Source organism: Tachypleus tridentatus, chromosome 13 (assembly GCF_004210375.1).
Source record: "Tachypleus tridentatus isolate NWPU-2018 chromosome 13, ASM421037v1, whole genome shotgun sequence".
In the NCBI taxonomy this organism is placed as follows: Eukaryota; Metazoa; Arthropoda; class Merostomata; order Xiphosura; family Limulidae; genus Tachypleus; species Tachypleus tridentatus.
This window is the reverse complement of record NC_134837.1, coordinates 139,464,881-139,483,226: the sequence shown is the minus strand read 5'-3', so window position 1 is coordinate 139,483,226 and position 18,346 is coordinate 139,464,881. Positions and strand designations below refer to the sequence as shown.

Below are 18,346 nucleotides of genomic sequence, written 5' to 3'. Positions count from 1 at the left end.
AGATAGTGCTATCATATTTGAATATAAAAGTAGTTACAAGTTCATGCAAGGGACAGTACTATCATATTTATATAGATAAACAGTTACTTTGACATACAACAGACAGCACTGTTATATTAAGATGAGTAGTGATATAGTGGGCAACATATAATATTGTATTTATATATATAAGTAGTTACATGATGGGACAATATTCGTTTGTGTATTTATATATGTTCTAGCTGTTTTATGTATCTTTCCTAAATAAATATTTTATTCGTTATTATTAATTACAGAACTTTCTTGTTAAATGGTTTTGGAATTTCTCCCTTTTATTGAACTCTTTGTTCCTCAGAATGAAAGAAAAAGGTTCTGAGTGAATTTAATTTGTAAATGTCTGAAGAAATAGAGTAAACCAGTTTTGGAAGAGAAAGAGAAATTGTATCCATTCAGAATCCCTAGTCATGTCTAGTCCTGTGACGTTAGGAGCTGAACAAGGCCAGGCTATCCTCCTATATAATATTTTACCTGTGTATGTCATAGATTACTTGTACAAGAATCATAAACTGTCTTGGTGGTCATACTTCTCTTTTTCTCTAAAGAAAACTTTAGTAAACTGCTTGTAACTCAGTTCAAGTGTTTCATACCTTGGCCGTTATGTGTTTCAGGTAAAGTTCTTTTATCACCACAATAATATCAATGTTTTTTAACTGTTTAGCTGCAAAATCACATTGTAAAAGTCACGTAGTATTGTTGGTTTGAAGCTCATTTACGAAAACTATAATGTCTGTTACCATGGATCTGTAGAAGATGTAATTTTATGTTTCTACAGAGATTGGATCTTGAGATAATGAGTTTGTATCAATACTGTGTATTGAGATTAGTTTTATACGCATTAGATATAGTAATATGAAAGACGATAATTTGTTGTTTTTCTATTTAGATCTTTATCTCAAGTCTAAAAAATATGTGGTTTTCATCCACTGATCCTAAAAATTGTTCGGTTCGTTTACTTTCTTTCGAAACAAAAGACAGTTTCTATTTTAGTTCAGTAGTGTCCGACTTAAAACGGTCTTTCTGTCTCAACCGTGTTTTTTCTTTTTTTTGGTCAGGAAACCACGTTTATCTTTTAGTCTCTTGTTCACTTACGTAAAGGAAACAAAACAAACATTAAGACAGGTAGGTAGCATTCAGTTATGAGCTTTACGAGGTGTGTCTGCAGTCACAGCAAAAATGGGCTAACGTATGAAAGATATCAAATAGGTCGCCAAATCTGCTTCCGGACTTTATTCTATAGACGCCAACCGACCAACTTACGGTTTAAAAATAAATAATTTCTCCAGCATTTCAGAAAGAAGCCTAGTATTTCTAATATCGATAACTCGAACTGGAAATATTTTATCCTAATATGTTTCAGAAATTAATTTGTTCATTGCGATTCAATTAAAGCAACAGAAAACAGATATAATGTAAGAATTCCTGAGCTCTACAATGATCATATTTTATCTTCTTAACAATTAAGAATAAGAAGTTGAACATTTCGACAAATAGAGGTTTTGACTGACGTTAAACTATGTACAAGTTTTACTACTGCTAGTTTTACTAATTTAAAACTATGTACGTGCCACACTATTGCTAATTTTACTGATTTAAAACGATTTAGCAGATTTACAACTATTCATGTCTTTTCTTTTTTTTTCATATCTTGTTTTAATCGAAATACGAAAGAACAAAAGCAACACATTCGTAAAGTTTTCTGGAGAGTCTCCCACGAGGTCAGCGATGTCATATTACCCCTCTCAAACACGAGGATTTATTCTCCAAGGTGGACAGACCGCACACAGCTAATGGGCAAACAGACAATTTACATAGGTGTAAATACATTATCTTTTGGTTGCGTCTCTCTTAAAAAATAAAGTGAAAAATATGTACTTTCTGTTATCTACAATATCAGAAATACAAAGGTTTGAAGTAAAGTTTAAAAGATTGTGTTATCTCCAGTATTAGTCGCACTACCGTGTTGAACGAAACACGTAGTGGTTGTGTTTTCAACAGTGTTCGTTGTTCTACTGTGTTGAATAAAAGATGTAGAGATTGTGTTATCTGCAGTATTAGTTGAACTACAAAGGACGTATTGATTGTGTTTTCTATAGTATTCGTTGTTATACGGTGTTGAATAAAACATGTAGAGATTGGGTTATTTACGGTATTAGTTGCACTACTGTATTGGACTACAATGACGTATTGATTGTGTTTTCTAAAGTGTTCGTTGTTACACTGTGTTCAATAAAAGACGTATAGATTGTGTTATCTATAGTATTATTTGCACTACTGTGTTCAATGAAAGGTGTATTGATTGTGCTTTCTACAGCATTCGTTGTTTCACTTGTTTAATCAAAGATGTAGAGATTGTGTTATCTATAGTATGAGTTGTTATAGCGTGTTGAACAAAAGATGTAGAGACTGTGTTATTTGCAGTATTAGTTGCCCTACTGTGTTAAGCGAAAGACGTATTAATTGTATTTTCTTCAATATTAGTTGTTATATTGTGTTCAATAAAAGATGAAGAGATTGTGTTATCTGTAGTATTAGTTACACTATGAAAGACGTATTGGTTGTGTTTTCTATAGTATTCGTTGTTATATTGAGTTGAATAAAAGATGTATCTACACATCGTGCTAATTTTTTAGAAAACTAATAATCATCAGATGAACTCAGGGTTGCATTGAAAAAATCTGATCTACTCTTTAAAAACCTAAAGAAGTTTCATTTAGTATTATTTGAAGAGACAAACCAGTTGAACACGTTGATTCTAAACCTTTCTTACAACTGTAAAACTGACAGTATGCTCAATGTTAGTAAATATTTCACGCAGACCATTTGCATTACTTTGTGTTTCTGATCGCCAACTCTAGCTCTTTCATTCTGTGTTAATATGTGGGTCACCAGAAAGATAGAAAATTTTATCGAGCGTTCTGACAATGCAAACATAAAGATCATCAACAGAGATATGTCAGTCTGTACAGTGATGATGTGTTAGTCTCTCCATCGCACTTTATAGTAGGTTTATCAAAGTTTCTTGTTTATTCTTTTAATATGAGAAGCAAGAACAAAACTGACATTTAGAAAAAATATCGGTATTTGGGTAAATTATTAAAAAATGGAAAAAATGTCGACAAGAATCTGTCATATCCTCAATGAAACGTATGTCATAACCATAACATATGGCTAGGTGGATAGAGAGAAGCACACATGTTTCAAAAGTACGTGGCAACCGTAACATATATCTATGTTTATAGAGTGATGAAGATGTTTGAAAGATACGATACAACCATATCATATTACAAAGTGAATAGAGTCAATCACATATGTTTGAGAGGTACGTCGCAACCATATCATATTACATGTTTGAAAGGTACATAAAAACCATAACCAGATTTATAGATTGATACACACATCTACGAAAGGTATTTCACAACCATGACATATTGCTACGTTTATAGAGTGATGGACACGTTTTACAGCTACGTTACAACTACATCATATTACTGGTACATTTCAACTATATCATATTACTAGGTTCTTAGAGTGAATTACACATATTTGAAAGGTACGTCACAACCATAACTATTGCTAGATTTGTAAAGAGAAGCATATGTATTTGAAAGGTTTGTTTCATCCATTTCATATTACCAGGAGTACAGAGTGAGGCACACATCTTTAAAAGGTACGTTACAACCATAACATATTACTAGGTTTATAGAGTGATGGACACATGTTTTATAGCTACGTCACAACCACATCATATTACTAGTTTAATAGAGTGAATCACACATGTTTGAAAGGTACATCACAACCATATCATATTGCTAGGTTTAGAGAGTGATGCTTACATGTTTGATAGGTGCGTCACAACCATAACATATTACTAGGTTTATAGTGTGAAGCACTCATGTTTGAAAGATATGTCACAGCCATATCATATTACTAGGTTTAAAGAGTTATCAAGAAATATGTACCAAATACTGATTATAAAACATGTATGTGTGCTTAAACTCCTTCTTTGATGTATTTAATGAAGGAAAGTTGTGTCATAAGCGTGGCTTTCGCAGTCTTCGATTTTAATAAGTTGTTTGTTTAAAGTATCACGAATTGTTGATGTGATCGTTTCTTTTGTTATTCGCTCAACATCAGTAAAGTCGCGAAGTATTATTCGGGTTTTTTTAGGCTTCTGTCGAATTATATCTACAGTTGGCAGACAACCTGAGGGAGTTTTGTCCCCATTGGAAGAGGGCCAAATTGCCACTATTGCGTAGTAAAAACATGAAGGAAGTCAGATTCGAGAAAGATAATGAAATGTATCTGTAGCTATTTATATTATTTCATTTTGTTTTGTCTTATTGGTATTTTTTGAACCTGAAATAAGGTGCTTTTTTGCAAAATTGTGTTGTGCTTAGACATAAGATGAACCAGTGCAATAAAATTATATTTTTTGTGATCCGAAACCTCTATGTCTTGATTTTGTAATCTCGTTGCCATCGTAAATCTATTTGCTGTATTGCACAATATAAAACCGTATCAATTATTGTTTGGAGGAATTTTTATTGTTTATACATTGTCAATAGTAACTGAATCAAGAATCAAAAGATTTGAAAACTGGGATCACACACTTGAGATATATTGTAGGATGGACGTTGAATATTTTTTTGGTGAAAAATATTTGATTTATGATTACTCAATGACTCTTTGATTTATTGCAGTTATTGGAGACACCAGCCACCTTGGTTATTAGTGCGATTAATATAATAAGCCAGTTATAGTCATGAAGCAACGTCGATTGAAAATCAACTGCCCTAAAGTTTTGTCCTATTTTAAACGTTTTATTGTCAAAGTTGTAATGTGGGAAAGGCTTTCAACAACGTTCCATGAATTCCGTTTTTGCCAAATCACTTAATCTGTTAACATATTGTCATCAAGTATAGATGCATTACCCTTTGTTGAAATGGTGTATTTATTTTGTAATGTAAAAGTAATTACTTCGTGAGACCGTATTATAGTTGTCTAGGCTGATTTGCTTTCACAGCCTGTTTCATCAGATTTTGGAGTACTGCTTTGACAACAATGAAAATAAGAGAGACACTTTAGCTTTAGACAAGACACTTTAGACACTTAAATGGAAGACATGGCGAATAACAGAAACAAAATAAATAGTGTAAAATACACCAGAGATGTAAAATACAATCACATTTCAGTTTTAGTACAGTATGTGTGTGTATATATAAAATTAGTTTTAACTTTCAGTTATTTTTTCTTAAAACATTGAATAGTGAATAAATAAATATGTCATGATGACGAGAAACCCACTTCTCCCACTGAAGTAAAATTGTATTCTCAAGATGGCTGGTATGGGATTAGCACTTTTACTAATAAAGCAGAGAACAACGTTTCGACCATCTTTGGTCATCTTAAGGTTGACGAGGAGAGAGTTTGCAAATGACCGTTGTCGGGCACATGTCTTAGAGATGAGGGTGTAAACGAATACGTAATTGTAGGGGCGTTGTAGTTAGATGTTAGGTTATTAATTAGTATAGGTTTCAATATATTCCTTTATATTGGTTTAATTTTAATTTTAGTTGCTGTATAAGTACAGCTTCTTTGATTTTGTGTCTGTTTATATTTGATTCCGTAACTAATACCTGGGTATTTTCTATGGTTATGTGATGTTTATTTGATTTGCAGTGTTTAAAGACGTGTGAAGGTGTTCTTTTGTTCTTTGAATCTGGTTACCATATTTTCTGCTTGTTTTTCCAATATAGAAGTCGTGGTCGTTGTTGCATTGTATTTTATAAATTATATTGGTGTTGTGCTTGTCAGTGTAGTTTTTACAAATTATGGACTTTAGTTTTGTACCTGGTTTTTGAATAAATATGATGTTTACTGGAATGTTTGTTTTGTTATAAGTTGTTTTCCAAATGTTGATTGTTTTTTCGCTGATGTCGGGAACATATGGTATGCAGCAGTGAAAGGTTTTGTAGTTTGTTATATTTTGGGATTTATTGTTGTTTGTTGTTGGTCTAGTTGTGTGCGTATAATTTTTTCTACGGTTTTTTGAGAAAATTTGTTCATGTTGATTAGATGTTTTATTTTGTTGATTTCATCGTTAATCGTATCGGGTGAGCATAGCTTTGTGGCTGTGTATATTTGGTTTCTTAATATGTTGAGTTTTTATTTTGTTTCATGTGGTTAGACTCAATGCATGTATTTGAGTCACAATGAGTGACTTTTCTGTGGATTTCTGTTTTCAATTGTGTATTGGTTCTTGTGATCTTGAAGCTGAGAAATGCGATTTAGTTAGTTTTCCTGTTCAGAGGTGAACTTAATTTTGAGGTACACAAAGTTAACGTGGTTAAAAACCTAAGTGTGTGTTCTGTAGATGTGAATCCAGCAATTGTATCATCAACATATTTGTACAGTGGTGGGTGTAAAGCTGAATTGATCTTTGAAGTTCAATCTGTGTTATAAAAACGTTGGCTAGAACTGGGGACACGCGATTTCACATTCTTAGGCCATTTATTTGTTGGTAGCTTTGGTCATTGAACATCAAGTTAATTTTGGTGGTAGTGAATTCTATAAGAGTCGCTAATTGGTTGCTGGGGATGTGTATCAGAATTATCTCTTTTTGTTACAAACTTTGAACTCGTTTGCCCTTTCAGTGATGTCGAGAAACCCACTTGTTGAGAAATTTATATGCAAAAACGGCTCGTTTGGGTTGAGAAAATATTTTACATAAAAGAGCGAACAACGTTTCGACCTTCTTCGGTCATCGTCAGGTTCACAAAGAAAGAGGTAACTGACCGGAAGCTGACCACATGTTTGAAAGGGGTTGTGTAACTGTGTGTCGAAATGTAGAGGGCGGTATTAGATGTTTGAATATATAATTTTATTTATTTTATTATATTAATATAGGTATAAAGGCGTTCCTTTATATTGGTTTATTTTGGGTTTAAGTTGTTGTATAAGTAAGGCTTCTTTAATTTTGCGTTTGTTTATGTTTGTTTCTTTATTTAGTATTTGAGTGTTTTCTATGGTTATGTTGTGTTTATTTGACTTGCAGTGTTCGAAAACGTGTGAAGGTGACTTTTTATGTTCTTTGAATCTGGTTTCCATTTTCCTACTTGTTTCTCAATATAGAAGTCGTGGCAGTTATCACATTGTATTTTATAAATAATGTTGGTGTTGTGTTTGTCAGTGTAGTTTTTACATAGTATAGACCTCAGTTTTGTGCCTGGTTTTTGAATAAATTTGGTACTAACTGGAATGTCATATTTTGTTACTAATTTTTGCCAAATGTTGGTTATTTGTTTGCTGATGTCAGGAATATATGGTATACAGCAGTATATGGTTTCGTGGTTTTTTGATTCGTGAGCTGTATTTACTTTAGTTGGTGGTTGATTTTGCTTTTTGTCTAGGTGTGTGCGTATAATGTTTTCTACGGTTTGTGGAGGAAACTTATTGATGTTGATGAAGTATTGTTTTATTTTGTCTAATTCATCGTTAATTTTATCTGGTGAGCATAGTTTTATGGCTGTGTTTATTTGGTTTCTTAGTATGTTGAGTTTTTGTTTTGTTTCATGTGCTGAGTCCCAAGGAATGTATAGTCCAGTATGGGTGATTTTTCGGTGGATTTCTGTTTTGAATTGTGTGTCAGTTCTTGTAATTTTGAGGTTAAGAAATGATATTTGATTGCTTTCTTCCTGTTCACATGTGAAGTTAATGTTGGGATGTATAGAGTTAATGTAATTGAAAAAATTAAGTATGTGTTCTGTAGATTTGAATCCCGCAACCGTGTCATCTACATATCTGTACCAGTATAGTGGTGGATGTAATGCTGTGTTAATTGCTTGTGTTTCAACTTGTGTCATAAAATATTGGCTAGAACTGGTGATACTGGGTTGCCCATGCTTAGGCCATTTGTTTGTATATAGTTTTGGTTGTTGAACATGAAGTTGGTCTTTATCGTGGTGAATTCTATGAGGGTTGCTAACTGGTTACTGGGAATTTCTATAGTTGGGTTAGGGTCTCGGATATAGAGTTCTAAGGCTATCTTGCAGGCTTCAGTGGTTGGAACTTCTGTAAAGAGGGATATAACATCGAAACTGGCCATTAAGGCTTTATGATTAAGTTGATTTAGATTAGACTTGAAATTAAAAGAATCTTTGATGAATGAGCTGGCTGATGTTACATATTTAGAGAATGCCCATGCTATGTATTTACCAAGATTGTAATTAAACGATTCATATGTGGACATAATTGGTCGTAATGGACAATCTGGTTTATGAGGTTTGGGGATGCCGTATATTTGCGGTGTGCGTGAGTCGGTTTTACGTAGGTAGGAATAAAGTGTTTGTGAAATTGTGTTGGCTTTTTTCATTTGTAGTAGTAATTTGTTCAGTTGCGTCTCGTGTGTCTTTGTTGGATTTGTGTGTATTGGTTTAAATTTGTTCGTGTCTGATAACACAAAATACAAAGAACTACATGACTTACAAAAACAAAAAATGAACCTGGACCATCAACTGGCATGCTGCATTAAACCAGAGATTTACGGACTTATACAACGAAACATAAACGAAATCAATACTAAGAACGACAGAGACAAAAAGATCTGCCACAACAAAAAGCTAGAAAAACTAAGATGCAAACAACAGAAAAGACACAAAAACAACGAACCGTTGACTAACCTCATAATTAACAGATCCGACCGACAATTAAACACAGACGAGATACATCTACTTAACAAAGGACTCAACTTCGCAATAGCACCTAGGTACATTCCAACCATAGAAATCAAAACATGTTTAGAAGACCTAGCCAGGAGACTTGTGATACTTTCTACAGAGAAGAAAAACAAGGAAACAACCAAACACAACCAACAGAAAGAAGACAACTTAGATAATTTTATTGACATCCAACAGCCAAACTTCCCAGGTAAAATTACAAATTTATATTTTCCAGAAACACCTAAAAACAACATCTTAAACGATTTTTTCAAAGAATTTTCTCACAAAACAAAAAAGAAAAAAAAACAACCTTACAAAAAGAGACATTAATTCCATTAAAAACCTAAAACAAGACAAAAACATAAAAATTCTAAAAGCAGATAAAGGTAACGCTATAGTCATAATGAACATGAATGAATACATTCAAAAAATGAATAACATATTATCAGACACGAACAAATTTAAACCAATACACACAAATCCAACAAAGACACACGAGACGCAACTGAACAAATTACTACTACAAATGAAAAAAGCCAACACAATTTCACAAACACTTTATTCCTACCTACGTAAAACCGACTCACGCACACCGCAAATATACGGCATCCCCAAACCTCATAAACCAGATTGTCCATTACGACCAATAATGTCCACATATGAATCGTTTAATTACAATCTTGGTAAATACATAGCATGGGCATTCTCTAAATATGTAACATCAGCCAGCTCATTCATCAAAGATTCTTTTAATTTCAAGTCTAATCTAAATCAACTTAATCATAAAGCCTTAATGGCCAGTTTCGATGTTATATCCCTCTTTACAGAAGTTCCAACCACTGAAGCCTGCAAGATAGCCTTAGAACTCTATATCCGAGACCCTAACCCAACTATAGAAATTCCCAGTAACCAGTTAGCAACCCTCATAGAATTCACCACGATAAAGACCAACTTCATGTTCAACAACCAAAACTATATACAAACAAATGGCCTAAGCATGGGCAACCCAGTATCACCAGTTCTAGCCAATATTTTTATGACACAAGTTGAAACACAAGCAATTAACACAGCATTACATCCACCACTATACTGGTACAGATATGTAGATGACACGGTTGCGGGATTCAAATCTACAGAACACATACTTAATTTTTTCAATCACATTAACTCTATACATCCCAACATTAACTTCACATGTGAACAGGAGGAAAGCAATCAGATATCATTTCTTAACCTCAAAATTACAAGAACTGACACACAATTCAAAACAGAAATCCACCGAAAAATCACCCATACTGGACTATACATTCCTTGGGACTCAGCACATGAAACAAAACAAAAACTCAACATACTAAGAAACCAAATAAACACAGCCATAAAACTATGCTCACCAGATAAAATTAACGATGAATTAGACAAAATAAAACAATACTTCATCAACATCAATAAGTTTCCTCCACAAACCGTAGAAAACATTATACGCACACACCTAGACAAAAAAGCAAAATCAACCACCAACTAAAGTAAATACAGCTCACGAATCAAAACCACGAAACCATATACTGCTGTATACCATATATTCCTGACATCAGCAAACAAATAACCAACATTTGGCAAAATTAGTAACAAAATATGACATTCCAGTTAGTACCAAATTTATTCAAAACCAGGCACAAAACTGAGGTCTATACTATGTAAAACTACACTGACAAACACAACACCAACATTATTTATAAAATACAATGTGATAACTGCCACGACTTCTATATTGGAGAAACAAGTAGGAAAATGGAAACCAGATTCAAAGAACATAAAAAGTCACCTTCACACGTTTTCGAACACTGCAAGTCAAATAAACACAACATAACCATAGAAAACACTCAAATACTAAATAAAGAAACAAACATAAACAAACGCAAAATTAAAGAAGCCTTACTTATACAACAACTTAAACCCAAAATAAACCAATATAAAGGAACGCCTTTATACCTATATTAATATAATAAAATAAATAAAATTATATATTCAAACATCTAATACCGCCCTCTACATTTCGACACACAGTTACACAACCCCTTTCAAACATGTGGTCAGCTTCCGGTCAGTTACCTCTTTCTTTGTGAACCTGACGATGACCGAAGAAGGTCGAAACGTTGTTCGCTCTTCTATGTAAAATATTTTCTCAACCCAAACGAGCCGTTTGCCCTTTGCTATAGGTTGCTAAGACTTGTCACATTTGGCACATGAAGGATTTGAAACGAATCAATATTTTTCTAGGTTTTATACATATACATTTTGATACAACCAAAAATCATAAATTACTATATTTATATTGTAGAATTTCACTATAACTTATCAAGCTTAGTAACAAAGCTGTGTTTGTATCTACAAAAAGAAAAATTCAAACAGACAAAAGACTCACCTTATCGTTTGAAATCTTCCAGCAAAAGCTCAAACAATCACCCGTGGAATGTTCTGAGCTGTGTATTGGTACACTTCGAGTTTTATAAATATTAATTTATCATCTCGCGAACTTTAATCAATTATTAATTAATCATTAAAGAATACATTCGGATACTAGTGGTTGGTAGGGCACGGGTAACTCATTATATATCTTTATGTTTACTCACAACCTAACAAAACCTATTAACCTGTTTGTTCATAAATGAGATTTAACCTGGAGGAAACATTTCCCATTTTATATATGTAAAAAAAGCTCGTTTGGGTTGAGAAAATATTTTACGTAAAGGAGCGAACAACGTTTCGACCTTCCTCGGTCATCGTCAGGTTCACAAAGAAAGAAAGAGGTGACTGACCAGAATCTGACCACATGTTTACATGTTTGAAAGGGGTTGTGTAATTAAGTGTCGGAATGTAGAGGGCGGTGTTAGATGTTTGAATATATAATTTCATATTATTTATTTTATTATTTTTAATAATTTTAATTTTAGGTATAAAGGTGTTCCTTTGTATTGGTTTATTTTGGACTTGAGTTGTTGTATAAATAAGGCTTCTTTAATTTTGCATTTGTTTATGTTTGTTTTTTTATTTAGTATTTGAGTGTTTTCTATGGTTATGTTGTATTTATTTGACTTGCAGTGTTTGAAAACGTGTGAAGGTGACTTTTTCTGTTCTTTGAATCTGGTTTCCATTTTTCTACTTGTTTCTCCAACATAGAAGTCGTGGCAGTTACCACATTGTATTTTATAAATAATGTTGGTGTGGTGTTTGTCAGTGTAGTTTTTACATAGCATAAACCTCAGTTTTGTGCCTGGTTTTTGAATAAATTTGGTATTAACTGGAATGTCATATTTTGTTACTAGTTTTTGCCAAAATAACCAACATTTGTTGTTCGCTCCTCTACGTAAAATATTTTCCCAACCCAAACGAGTCGTTTTTACATATATATTTCTCTACAAGTGAGTTTTCTCGACATCACTGATTTCCCATTTTACTTTGTGATGGTAAATCCCACTATTCGTTGGTAAAAAAGTAGCATAAAAGTTGACGGTAGGTGGTGATGAGTAGCTGCCTTCCCTCTGCTCTTTCACTTTTAAGTTTGGGACGACTAGGACAGATAATCCTCGTGCAGCTTTTCGCGAAATTCAAAATACATTTTATAGTGCTTTTCTCTTTTAGGAGATAACTTCAGTTAACGATTTTAGTAATGAAATAACTGGTTAAATAAACCTGTTATTGAAAGATCTTCTAAGAACCATAAATATTAATTTCAAATCAAGAATTGCTTCTAAATATTTTGTATCTATCTTTCAACAGGTCTTTAACGATCATCTTGACACTCCTTTTTGTGACGCATGCGTACAGCTCCCGATATAAACGCCAGTCTACTCTAAGTGCACAGCCAGATAATTTTGAAGTGAATGTCAAACCATTTCGAGACGATATTTCAAATCAACATAAGTCTCAGCAACTATCAATATCTCAGTATAGTCCTCCTTTATCACCTAAGATTAAACCTGAGCAGCTCTTGCCACCTGGTGTCCAGTACAGCGTAGAAACTAACATACAAACAAATCTTCAGTCAACTCAGAACCAGAAGTACCGCCTGTCGTATCAACCTCTTGACCAATACAATAATCCATCACCATACCAACCTCCAATTTTACACCAACAGTTCGATATCGAGACTCAACCCACCCTTGCAAACCAGCATCAATATCTACTATCAACCCTAAAACAAAGTAACTATTTCAAGTCTTTTCGTCCTCAACAGGGAGAAAATTCACAAGTGGTCTACATTACTGGCCAACCTATAGTCTTTAATGCTCCTGAACAGAAACTTTCCACAAGTCAGCACCAATCTGGATCACAAGGCATTTCTTTTTCAACGACTCATTCATCTGAAATAATTCGTCAGGAGAAGATTGGATCTGTGCAACCACCTGTCCAGTCTGTGATCCAGAAATCCTCGGCTTCGGAGATCACATTTGACAAGGGCTCAACTGCTAAAGATAAAGATAGTAACCAGGACCAGTATGTAATTTATTATTATTACTATTACGGTGATGATAAAGCCAACAATACCAATCCAACTCTCAACTTTGACGATATTCCTAACCTTGAAGCGTACGATCAAACAGAGAAAACCAAGCAACCAGAAAAAAGTGTCAAAAGAGTTAATATTCCGCAGAACGTCATCAAAAACGACTTGAAAGTCACTAACAGTTTCACAACTCTTCAACCAGTGACCACTAGTCTTGAAGAAGCACTTGTCACAACACTAGCTGTGGTTTCCAAGAAAAATAAAACTACTGATTTTGAAGGCACTCCCATTTCCAATATTTACCGTTATGGCAACAATGTCCCTAAGTTTCCCATAACACCTAACTTGATAGATCGTTCAAGTGTCAATCAAACAGAAAAAACAAGCAAAAAAATTCTAGATGAACCCAAACCCCTTAGTAACGTCAACTCTTTAACAGTTAGTCATGACGTTGGTTTAAAAGGACCAGTAAGTACTCTTTTGCCCACGTCGACCCTCTCGACTACAGTGCTAATCACTGAGAGCAACTTTGAAGATAGTAATGAGATAATTGAAACTGAAACTGAACCAGAAACTACGGAAACACCAACAACCACGACCATTAAAGCTACAACTACAACCGAAGAACCGACCACTACCACAGAGAAAGTCAGACGTCAGACACTCGTTCCTCGACCTGGTTTCGGTGCTAGAAAACGACCACTGAGATATGGAAGACAACCAAGGCTTTCGTCTACCGCAGGTACAGCTACTGAGACGACAACAAGTAAAGAAACTTCAACTAAAAGGTCCAGATCACGATTTAATGGCAGATCTTTCCCCACTGAGAAGAATGATGAACCGCCAACAACGTCGTCTTCTCGTGCTCGACCGACTTCCTTGAGTCGCAGAAAAAGTCCATCGAGCCGTCGTTTGCCATTCCTACGCAGTAGAAGTAATAGGTTTGGACATCGTGACGAGGAAGAACAGACCACTAGCCACTCATCCATTAATACAAACGCTCCCGAAACTATCATCGCTACTCCATTTCCAAATGAAAATCCAGAAGAGAAAGACGGCGATGAAACGGTTGATGAAAAACAAGTGACCACCACCAAAGAGAGTCGTTTTTCAGGACTTTTTAGGCGAAGAAAAAGACCCACTTTATTTGGAAAACGTCCAAATTTCCGGAACAGATAACACTGTTGCCAAATTTATATCTAAAATTCATCTCGAACCTCCACCTGGTGTTAGATTGATATTTTTTTGAATTTTTGAAATATATCAGTCTCCTTTTCGACTATGTGGTACTTATAACTTGGAGATAAATATAACATTTCAATAGAAAAATAAATAATAAATTAATATTCAGTATTTGAAGTTTCGCGTAAAACATAATTTGTTCTTTTCCGAAGGACGATTTTAATTGGATATCAGTCCGTTAAACAGGTAACAAAAATAAAACATGTATCGGCGATTGTAAAAATACTACTTTGTTTAAGCTAAATAATGTTTCTGTGGTAACAGCTGTATGCGATTGTTTTTAAGGTGTGTTGACGGAAAACGTATATTTGCAATCTAAAAATGTTACAGACTTAATGACGATCAGAATAAAGTGGGTTCTATTGTTAGTGGCTCTCTCTGTAAAAGCGTAACACAAATATCTTAATTTTTCCAGAATGATTAATCATTTACGCCCAGGAAAATCCTCGATAATTATACAACTATGAAGTCGTCCCTTAAGTAATGTCAGAAAAAGAGAAAATATTTTAAACAATTTAATGTTATTTAATATGTTCCATTATTATTAATTACTTCCTGCCAACGATTCAAAAGCTTCTGAATGCCACTTCTATAAAATTATTTGAGTTTGGAGGAAAAGAATGTAGAGAGGGTTGTTTTGACATCTTTATGTGTTCCAAGCTCTTATCCATCAAGATAGTTCTGCAAACTTCGGAATAGATGATAATCAGATGGAGCAAAGTGTGGAGAATAAGGAGGATGTGGAAGTTTTTCCCAGTCTAGCTCTTCAATCTTTGCAAATGTGATCCTTGTATGAAACCATGCATTATCCTGGTGTAACACAGCACTTTAACGATTGATCAAAGCAGGCTTTTTTTTTCTTTCAGTGCAACATTCAAGCGCTCTAACAGTTGACAATAGAAGACTGATGTCATCGTTACTTTGAGAAGCAACAACTCAAAGTGGATCACACTAACAATAAATATCCCACCAAACACTTAACAAAAATTCCTAGGGTGGAGGTCCATTTTAGGCTGTGCTTTAGCCAGTTTACCTACACTGAGCCATTCTCTGCGGCGCTTAACATTTTTATAAAACATCCATTTTTCATCTCCAGTCGCTAACCTGTCCAAAAAAGGTGAGTTACGTTCACGAGATTGCACAGAAGGTTGGCTTTTATCAAATCATGGGGGACTGATTTTCCAAGTTTTTACACCTTTCCAAGCTGTTGCAGATGACGGTGAACTGTATAATGGGTTGAATTAAGCTAGTTCTTCAACTGTTACAGCATAATCTTCATCAAGTGCAGCCAGCAGAAAATCATCATTACACTCAACAGGACGACCTGAACGTGGCGCATCACTTAAGCTGTGGTCATCTGATCTGAACTTCGACATTTTCTTTCATTGAAAGACTCCGCACCTTAAAAACCTTCAATGTTTTGTGTAGTTTCTGCTGCACTATTGCATTTTTTAAAATTCATAAAGCATTATATGCTTAATGTGCTTCTCAGATACATCCATCTTCATAAGGGTTTATTTGATTAATGATCTAAAAAAGTGAAGTTAGGTTACTTTATTTTATTTGTCTGTACATTTTTATACATCTTCTACTACATATTTTAGTCATTAAAGCCTTCTACAAAGACAGAAATGATGATGCACCTTCTTAATTAAATTTTCGGACATTACTTATGACCTGATATATAGATAATTTATCCAAAAACAAATGCCGAACATAGATGAAACGTAAAGTTACTATATATGTTTTTTTAAATATGTTCACAATTACATGTTTAATATATCGTGGTGTAAAGAATGGATAACATTGATTTTGAGACATGTTATAGGATTCCATAACAACTCCTAAAAACAATGAAAATAAGATATTAGCTAGTCGCTGAGATATGCATTACAACAAGTGATACTTTTTGTAACTGAAACAGTAAGCGACAGAGAAAGCTGAATATTTCATAAATAGCACATAAAGTTGATTGACTATTTCAGTAAACACTCAAGAGATCTAGCTGGCTGTTTAAGTTATTAACAAAACTGGCTGACTGTTTGAGTATGTTTCCAAAAGTTAAAGTTGTTATCAGAATTTATTAAGAATCGAAAGTAACTCTGAGATAGGGTTAGAATGTACAAAGAACAAGCACCGTTTAAAAATCTTTATGTTAGAGTCACATCTAATGTAAAACTCAAATAGAATATCTTTTGATAGTTTTTAACAAGAAATCGTTTATATTTTAAATATTTATAAAAAGTCGTTTGCTTGTTTAAAAACTTGTAGAATAAAAATAACTAAATAAGCATTTTTTGTCAGAAATAGAATACACCTTGACTTAATGCTCACGTTTTAATGATTGCATAATAAACTCGGGCTTTAATCTGGTGCATAAAACATTAAATAAGGCCTAAGTTTAAATGATGCTATCCAAAACTCACGTTGTAATGATGGTATCCTAAACACAGCATTTCATCTGGTGAATAAAACATGATGAAAGGCCTACCGTTTTAATGATGGTATCCTACGCTCAGGCCTTCATCTGGTGAATAACACATGACATAAAGCCCACGTTTTAATGATGGCATCTTAAACTCCGGATTTTATATGTTAAATAAAACAAAATTTAAGGCCCACGATTTAATGATGGTATCGTAAACTCAGGCTTTTATCTTGTAAATAAAAAGTAACATAAGGTTCACGTTTTAATGATGGTATTCTAAATTCAGACTTTCATTTGGTGAATAAAATATGACAAAAATCCCACGTTTTAATAATGGTATCCTAAACTCAGGCTTTCATCTGGTGAATAAAACATGACATAAGGCCCACATTTTACAAATAGTATCCTAAACTTAGAATTTCATATCGTGAATAAAATATATACTAAATTGCAAGTTTTAATGATGGTATCCTAAACTCGGGCTTTAATCTGGTGAATAAAACATGAAATAAGGACAACATTTTAATGATGGTACTCTAAAATCAGACTTTCATCACAGGTGTGTGAACCGCGGCTTAATGATGATATTCTAAACTCAGAGTTTCATGCGATGAATAAAACATGACATAAAGCCCACGTTCTAATTATGGTATCCTAAACACAGACTCTCATCTGGTGAATAAAACATGATATAAGTCTCACAATGAAATGATGGTATTCTAAATTTAGAATAAAACATGACATAAGGCCCACGATTTAATGATGCAACCCTAAACTCAGGCTTTCATCTGGTGAATAAAACGAGAAATAAGGCCCATGTTTTAATTATGGCATCCTAAGCTCAGGCTCTCATTGTGTGAATAACAGAAGACACAAAACACATGTTTTAATGATTATATCCTAAATTCAGTCTTTTATCACAGGTGAATGAAACATGACATAAGACTCACGTTGTAATGATGGTACCCTAAACTTGATCGTTTATCTGGTGAATAAGACATAAGGCTCAAGTTTTAATTGTTGCATCCTAAACTCGGGCTTTCATCGTTTTAATGATGGAATCCTAAACTTGGGTTTACACCTGGTGAATAAAATATGACATAAGGCCCACGTTTTAATGATGGCACCCTAAAATCAGACTTTCATTACATGTGTGTGATACACGATTTAATAATGGCATCTTAAACTCGGGCTTTCATCTGGTGAATAAAACAAGACATAAGGCCGACGTTGTAATGATGGTATCCTGAATTTAGATTTTCATCTGGTGAATAAGATTTAAGGCCCACGTTTTAATGATGATATCCTAAACTCTGGTTTTCATCTGGTGATTGAAACATGACATTAGAAACATGTCTTAATGATGGTATCATAAACTTAGACTTTCATTTGATGAATAAAACATGAAATAAGGCC

At 33.8% G+C, this 18,346-nt stretch overlaps 1 protein-coding gene across 1 annotated transcript; it reads left to right on the top strand.

Moving 5' to 3' along the window:
* Nucleotides 1–496: 496 nt before the first annotated feature.
* On the top strand, nt 497–16,112 carry LOC143237541 (uncharacterized). The gene is made up of 2 exons (XM_076476934.1): nt 497–647; nt 12,534–16,112. Exons 1-2 carry the CDS (start codon nt 637–639, stop codon nt 14,437–14,439), a joined length of 1,917 nt encoding a protein of 638 aa, XP_076333049.1. The 5' UTR covers nt 497–636; the 3' UTR covers nt 14,440–16,112.
* The last annotated feature ends 2,234 nt before the right edge of the window (nt 16,113–18,346 follow it).